The sequence below is a fragment of the Melitaea cinxia genome, chromosome 19, assembly GCF_905220565.1.
Source record: "Melitaea cinxia chromosome 19, ilMelCinx1.1, whole genome shotgun sequence".
In the NCBI taxonomy this organism is placed as follows: domain Eukaryota; kingdom Metazoa; phylum Arthropoda; class Insecta; order Lepidoptera; family Nymphalidae; genus Melitaea; species Melitaea cinxia.
The window spans coordinates 3,287,127-3,295,943 of NC_059412.1; the positions used below are offsets into that span (position 1 = coordinate 3,287,127).

The 8,817-nt window shown below is 36.6% G+C and overlaps 1 protein-coding gene across 1 annotated transcript; it reads right to left on the reverse strand.

Annotated features, from left to right (window-relative positions):
• Positions 1–3,703: 3,703 nt before the first annotated feature.
• On the reverse strand, positions 3,704–4,084 carry LOC123663071. Its single transcript, XM_045597810.1, has one exon. The coding sequence runs from the start codon at positions 4,082–4,084 to the stop codon at positions 3,704–3,706; it is 381 nt and encodes a 126-aa protein (XP_045453766.1).
• Positions 4,085–8,817: the final 4,733 nt, after the last annotated feature.

Consider the following 8,817-nt stretch of genomic DNA (forward strand, 5'->3'; position numbering starts at 1 on the left):
GTAGTGCTATTCTGTAAGAACATTTTCGTGTCTCGACAGCGGAATCCGCGGTGAGATATCAAATTCGTATTCATTAAAACTCGACAGTCCCGTAGCGCCACACTTGTGAGAGCGGCGACGAGTCGAACCCTGTTGCGTGAGAACGTTAACATTTAATAGTATGAATTCGGTATTCTGTAAGGGGATTTACCGCTTCACACATCACAATTCGAGACTTGATTCGACACTTGACTTCATGCACATATTCTAAAATAAAGTCATAAGAAAAGAATATCGATAAAATAAACACAGCTCTAAATTGCCGCTCTTCGATTCGACACTCACTTCACATCGCTTGTGCGTACGGAATGTTTACAGAATTCCAAACCAATCTCAAGTGGGTTCGCTTTCGAAGTGAGCACTGTCACTCAGGTGAAGCTCGATATCGAAATGGTTATTTACAGAATAGCCCTGCAGTACTCAGTCTAGATTCCTATACTGAGTACTGGCCTTGATGTTAAATCACTCACAGCGATTTCAGCAGTCAGGTTCACATACCGATTTACTTTTTAATAACCGCACCAAGTCCGCAACGCCCAGTCAGGAAGTGTCTAAAAATGCGGTGTGACTCTTAGCCTATTTTACTTACTGTGTGACATCGCAAGTTCGAAGTTGACAATTTTCTGAAGTTAAATCTTAATAAATTGCGATAAAATCCGAAAAAGTTGTTTTATTGTAATGTATGGTGGAATTATTTTCTTTTAAAGGTCGATAGAAATTTCCGCGATAGATTTTATGTACTTTGTACTTTTTATAGCTTATATTGCACACGCCAACACACCAACTCACCAACACGCCAACATGCCAACTCATCAACACGCCAACTGACCAACAGGCCAACACGCCAATACGCCAATACGCCAACTCACCAACAGGCCAACACGCCAACATGCCAACTCACCAACAGGCCATCACGCCAACATGCCAACTCACCAACAGGCCAACACGCCAACTCACCAACACGCCAACATGGCAACTCACCAACACGCCAACACACCAACACGCCAACTACCAACACGCCAACACACCAACACGCCAACTACCAACACGCCAACACACCAACACGCCAATACGCCAACTTACCAACAGGCCAACACGCCAACTACCAACACGCCAACATGCCAACTCACCAACACGCCACTTGGTTTTCTATATTTCCATCGAGTTGTTGTAGTGCCTTTATTTTTCTTTGAGCTCTGTAAATAAAATAATAAGATGATTATTTACAGTGTCAATTTTACTATGCGCATAAAATGTTTAGTGTAATTGATATTATATTAGTTTTACTAATACGTTATATAGTATTGTAATAAACTTACAATACAATATAAAATTAAGATAAAAAATCAGTACGTAATTAAGTACTTTCAATGCGATTTTTATTTCCGTGAGCCTTTGTTGCTGATATCATTTCACTTTTGATACTTTCGACATATTGAATTTGCACAAGTAAACAAATAGTTATTGCGTCCTTTCGTCCACTTATAAAACTAAAAAAAACAATGTCCTATCACACAAATATCAAAATTGTGGGGTCAGTAAAAATAAAAGTATAAACAATAAATGCGCGCGCGTCGCATCGAATGACACAAGGTCCTCGTACAACGGCCGAGAGGCGAAGGCTCCTCGTCGCCCAAGCAGACACCCGCGTGCCCGGCTTACTTACGACATTCAATATTACAGATTTCTCAAAAATTATCTATTTAATTAAAAAATTGGCAGACAGTATTGAAGAGTAATGCATTATTCACTACTGGTTAAAGTTTCATGTCTAAGCGTTGCATAATTAGCGAGTTTATACGGATTTTAGACCAAGAAAAGCGATCACGGAAAATTCATTTTCTCGTGATAAGGTACTTTTTTCGACTCACATGCCGCCATTTATACTCACAATGCCGATTTTTATACTATTCGTGGAAATAGGAGGCATATCAATATAACTTTCATGTTGCATGCACTACGGGGTCTGTCACTTTTATACTCTTTGTAGATGTAGAAGACATATCAATATAACTCTCATGTTGTACTACTGGGTCTGTGGTGGCACAAGCAGAAGGGATTTCCACCTTTTGAATGTTGTTGCTACAAATCGGAAACCCCTGGAAATTTGATTAATCTTTATAAATCTAGTTAATTTAAAAAAGGGTACCGTGGTAAAAGTATTAAAAAAATTGATTAATTTATTTCCGTGTATGAACAACGTTGGAACTGAAGATGCAGTTATGAATGTCTTATGCTGAGTTTTTCTTAGGCTATTTGTATTGAAATGTTTAGAACAAATGCGTGTTCCTGGAGTCCAATTTCTTTGACCTATTAATTTTATCCATGAATCACGCAGTACCGTGTCTTTTGGGAATCTGAAACACAAATATAATTTATGTTTTCTAATTTACGCTCACTTCGACTGTTACAGCCAACCACACAGCAAAGCACCATAATTGTTACTTTCAACTCACTTTTAACACTAGATTAAACATAAAAAGCAAATAAAAATCAATTGAAATTCGCAATGAATGACGATTACAAATGGACACGTACGGTTTGTTGGGCACGTAGTACATACGTGCCCAGCAAAAAAAAAAGATAAACTATGACAAAGACAAAAAATTATGCCGTTGTCCTTATCACTCTTCGGAAGTTTCATATATACTTGGCACGCTCTTACATGGTATTGTTATTTGGATGTCAAGTCCACCCTGATTCTTAGAGCGCTTGTAGACGTCCGTTTTTTTCACCGGATAACGGACCGTGTTTTTTGCCGGATTCGCGGTGGTGTATGAATTATAATGAATGTGTGTACATGCACCGGACATCGGTCCAGCGAACAATTTACGCCGGATGCACCACCCCTTCCCCTCGGCGCGACGGACACCGGTCCGGTGTAAGAAATGGCGGTCATCCACGCCAGTGTATTGGTGCGTGTTGACGCTGCCGGACGTATTGCCTGTTTTCTGTTAATTGAGTGCCGTCTACCTGCGTTCTTTTAAAAATGGGTAATATAGACATGGAATTGTTAATAAGTTTGGTTGAAAATAGGCCTGTACTGTGGGACAAAAACCAAGAGTGCTATAAAAATAAACAGTCGAGTTTTGCCGCTTGGAGAGAAATTTGTCTTGCGCTAAATGAAGGTTTTGAAACGATGTCCGAGAAACAAAAAAATGATTTTGGTAAGTAACATTTTATTTTCATTATTTTTATGCATGTTGATTTTGCCATGGTACACTGGTACTACTGGTGACATGAAATACTCTGCATATTTGTTACGAATCATATTTGCTATTACATTACCTCGTGTTGAATGGGAACGAGGCAAATGGCATAGAGTAGACACCATGTGTGAACTAGCAGTGTCAGTAGCATTATTAGCAATACCCTCTACTTTATGAATTATGTTTTGTAATAAGCAGCATGTTTTTACAATGTTAACAGCAGTATCTGTTGAAACATTTAATGGTCTATGCAAAATCCTCCATTTATTGGATAAAATACCAAATGCGCATTCGACGTAGCGTCGCGCTCTTGTGAGACGATAATTGAAAAATTTTTTTATTGAGTCAAGTTGATGCCCACCGTAAGGACGAAGTACGTGTTGATGTAAAGCGAAAGCTTCATCAGCAACAAATACATAAGGTAACTCACTGCCTGCACCTGGCAACTGCTTAGGTCAAGGAATATTTAATTTATCGCCTACTATTCTTTTCCAAAATTCTGTTTCTTTAAATACTGCTGAATCGCATTCTTTGCCGTAGGCTCCAACATCAATAAAAACAAAATTATAGTTTGTGTCTACCACAGCCATTAATACTATTGAGAAATAGTGCTTGTAGTTGAAAAACATTGATCCACTTTCTTCTGGCTTGATGATTCTAATATGTTTTCCGTCAATGGCTCCCAAGCAATGAGGAAAATTTGCATTGGTCTCGAAATTTTTTGCTATTGTTAACCATTCGTCTTCCGATGGTAGTTTCATATAAATTGGAGAAAGGGTTTCCCACAATGCTTCAAATACTTCTTGTACAATACAGCTGATAGTTTTTATACCCATTCTGAAACTGTAATGTAGATCACTAAATGTGTTCCCTGCAGCTAAATATCTGTAACAATTTTTTCTTTTTTAGGCAAAGATATCATAAAAAAATGGAACAATGCAAGAGATAACTGGATGAAATATCACAAAAAAGTTAAGGAATGTAAATCCGGCTCTGGTGCAAAAAGTCTACGAAAATATAAATTCTACGATCAAATGCTCTTTTTGTGTAAAATTGTGACTCGCCGAACAACGGAAGCAAGTATTACATCAGAAAAAAACATCACACAATCTCACAACAAAGAAACTGACTCACAAACCAATAATGACCCTACCGCACCAGCCAATACTACCGATTTAACAAAAACAAGCAAGAAGAGAAAGACAGACTGTAGCGAAGTTGATCGACAAATGCTTACTTTAATTAAATCAGTTGAAGATGAAGACAAGAGTAAGAGTATGTGTTTTTTCAAAGGTATTGCTCCGATTGTAGACAAGTATAGTGATGACGATTATGTTGAATTCCAATATGAAGTCATTAAAGTTATGAGAAATTTAACTCGGAGAAATCAAGCGTCCATGCAGCAGCAAAATTACAATTACAATATTAATCGAGGCTACACTACGGCTACACCCGACTACAGGATACACGAATATCAACCAACACAACCCATTCCATCGACATCCAGGATGCCCTATGAATATCAGCCAACACAACTCATTCCATCCACATCCAGGATGCCTCAAGAACTCATGCAGCAAGATGATTCCCAATCTTCAATTATTACTGAATTAAGTTCAATCACATCGCCTGATTACGATTTCGATTTTTCTAAAACTCCTTAATTTATTTTTTGAGTATAATAAAACAATTACTACCTACTAAATTTTGTTTTAATTAATACAGGTAATCAATCCCCTTTTCTATAATTTGAAATTGAACATCTCTTTAACATACCTTATCGTAACGGCTAATCTCTCTGCCGGGGAAATAGATTTACGCATGTCAGTATCCTCGTGTCTTATTTTATCATATATGGCTGTTAATAATAGTTGAAAGGTTTCTTTCTTCATCCGAAAATAATTGTAAAATTTAGTTTCATCTTCTTCCAACTGCGTAAAAAGAGTTTGAAATGCACCATATTTTTCCCTTTCCAATAATATAGGATGCACCCACGATGACCTTTTACGTTTTTCTATTTCTTTTTGTTTCTTCTTGTACAAATAGTAGGCCAATACGAGTTTTTTTTTCTTATTATTCGACATTTCACACGTGTGTAATCTCTGACTACCAGTTCAAAACTAACGCATATAGACGGCAGTCCATCCATCCGGTAAAAAAAATATGTATACAAGGATAGCCGTTTATTGACGGTCCGTTATCCGGTGAAAAAAACGGACGTCTACAAGCGCTCTTAGTCGGAGTCTCTACAGGAGCTAACATGACATCGTAATTTTGTCGAATTTTGACGTGAGTTTGACGTTTTAAGAAGAGAAACTTTTCGTTTTCAATATTATTGACGAGAAAGACGATAAAATAAAAAATAAATAAAACCGGGTGCCTATTTTTTGTATACCATGGCGTTTCCCTATTACAGTTATATAATTTCGGTATACGAAGAGCAAGAAGCGCGAAAGTCGAGCGCAGACGCATAAGGGACATATGTGATCCATTTGATTTAAGCAATGGAGAATTCCAATCGCTTTGGCGGATCTCAAAACCAATGGCTTTTTATTTAATAAAAAAAACTTGCCGTTGATTTGGAGCTTCAGCTAAAAAACAACAACCTGCCCGTTCATTTGAAAGTAAGTCTGTATACTTCTCAACATTTGTATGTTTAAAGTAGCTACATTACTTATTGGAAAAGTGAATTAATAACATCACAGAATATAAATTCTCTACATCCCACCGGGATAAAAAGCATTCTATATGTTAATCAAGATCTTATTCTATATGTGTGCAAAATTTTATTCAAATCCATTCAGCTGTTTAAGCGTGATTGTGTCACAAACCTCCTCAAAAACTTTCGTATTTATAATATCATATTAATCCAATTTAGATTAATAACATAATCTTGCAAATACTAAAAAACGCTTTTATTATAGGTATTGTGTTGTGTTCAATTTCTTGCCAATGGAGGGTACCAGAAGGAAATTAGGCAAGACCAAAGCATGTTTCAGGCTCAAACAACGGTGAGCAAATGTCTGGACCAGTATTTAAAGTCTATTTATAGAAGGTACGAATAATAATATTTTCAATTATTGTAAATGAAAATTTACCTCCTGTATTCATCTTATTATACAAATTTCAGACTCTTACCTGAATGGGTACATTTTCCTGCCACAGAATCAGCTCGAAGGCATGTGGCTGCTGGATTTGAGGCTAAATTTAATGTGCCAGGTATATTGGGAGTCATTGACTGTACTCACATAAAAATATTTTCTCCTCCTGGACCACAAGGCGCCCACTACAAAAACAAGAGAAAGGATGCACACTCCATAAATGTCACATTGGTATGGGTGTTTTCATCTCACTACAACTAGTACCAAAGATCAAGACCATATTTCACAACATTCAATTTAAATATTACTTGATAAGTCACTTGGCAGTATTATCAATTGCTGTTACAAAATTGTCAAATAGGTATACGATTAAAATGCCATTGTTCAGTAAACAGAAAATGACTTCAGTAAAAAATAATGTTATTGTCACTAAAGAATTAACCTTTAGTAACAATAATAGGATATCTTGACATATCAAAACAGCACCTTTCTTCAAATACTTTGTTGTTAAAATTATTAAGGTGCATTGGGGCTATTTCGAAAATGGGTATATTCCGAAAGTACAAAAAATCTACCAAACGCAGCAATATATTCCTGCTGGCAACATTAAGCAAAGCGCCATCTTGGATTTACTTGTCGCGACAGACGTTGCGAGTCGCTCGCGCTAACATCACGCGAGTGTCGTAAATTATTCAAGAGAAGTGATTTCGCAACGAATTTTGGTGATTCGTAATAACCCCAAGATAGTTTTCTCGAAATCCTGGTAAGTTATTTCAATGTTTCTTTGTTTTTATGATAGGTTTTTGTTTTGTGCTTAATGATAATAGAAATATAAGGTTCCAACTGTGTTTTTTCTGATTTACCCCACCGGGTTTATTTCGATATGATTGTTTCGCAATAACCCCACTAACGTTTTTCTACTGTAATCTATAATATAAAAATGAGTCGCTGAATGTGTTGCTAAGCGCAAAACTCGAGAACGGTTGGCCGATTTCGCTAATTCTTTTTTTAAAATATTCCTTGAAGTACGAGGATGGTTCTTACGGAGAGAAAAATTCAAAAAAAAAAATTAATAAAATTAAAGAATCGACTGTTAGGCGATACGAAGTTCGCCGGGTCAGCTAGTTGTCAATAGTTCTCAAAGTGTATCGTTTTTTTGACCCGCGACGTAAAAATGACGGAATGTTATAAGTTTGACGTATGTGTGTGTGGTGTGTCTGTGGCATCGTAGCTGCCCAACGGATGAACCGATTTTGTTATTTTTTTTTGTTTTATTTGAAAGGTGAATTAATGGGAATGCTCTTTGATATGTGTGATGAAAGTTAGGTCGGGGGTTAATTAAAATTCTTAACTTTGTTTTGTACCATGTCGACTTTGCTAGTTATTTTTTGAGTTGGGTTTGAAATCGGTAAACATAAGGGTGTTGTGGAGAGGTGGGGAGTGGTGAGGGAGTGGTGTAGAGTCACCCCCACTTTTCAAAAAATACCCTCCCCCCGCCTCTCACAATCCTCTATTATGGATACCGATTTCAAAACCGTAACCATTTTTTCCCCTTAATACACTGCATGGTGTATAACGGTTCTGCAGTTGTATGTTTATGGTATTCCTCAGTTATTGCTTAATTATTGCATTTTTTGTGTTGACAAAAGTTATTTCTTTTTTCAGTGTCATCATGCCTCGTACTTATTTAAAAAAGAAAAATAAAACATACACTTCTCAAGATTTAGCCACTGCCACACAGAAAGTAAGAAATGGGGAGCTTACCGCATATGCTGTTGCACAGAAGTACAATATTCCAATGACCACTCTTCATGACCAAGTCAAAACTAAAGATACTCTTAGACAGAATGCAGGTAGACCAATTGTTCTACCTTTAGAAGACGAAAAAAAGTTAGCAAGCACCATCATAGTCATGGAGAAATGGGGATTTGGGCTCTCAAGATCAGAAATATTGGAGATTGTGGCTGAATATGTGCGCGTAAACAATATTTAGACACTATTTAAGAATAATACGCCTGGTCCTGATTGGTTTATCAACTTCGAAAATTTTAGAAGAAGTGAAAAAAACGAAAAGTAAGAAAATTGCAACTAAAACCAGTAAAGCGAATGATAAACTAAAACGTAAACGGGAACCTTCCTCTGATACCACAAGTATATCCGATATCATCAGTAATCATAACGATTCTGATATTATTGATTGTATCGATTTTGAAGACTTGGACGACTGCGAAGATAATTTTAATTTATACCAGGAGGAGACAAGTTCACAGAAATCAAGAAAAGATAGGAAGTGTGTTATAAACATGAAAAACGATAAAAATATAACCAATGAAAAGGCACTCGCTGACAAAACTACAAATTATGTATGTTCTAAGAAAGGCAAAGGTATTGGCAAAAAAAGCAAAGGTTAAGAAAATCAAGTAGACAAGAAAAACGAAAATGAAGTGTTGAGTTATTTTGCAACAGGC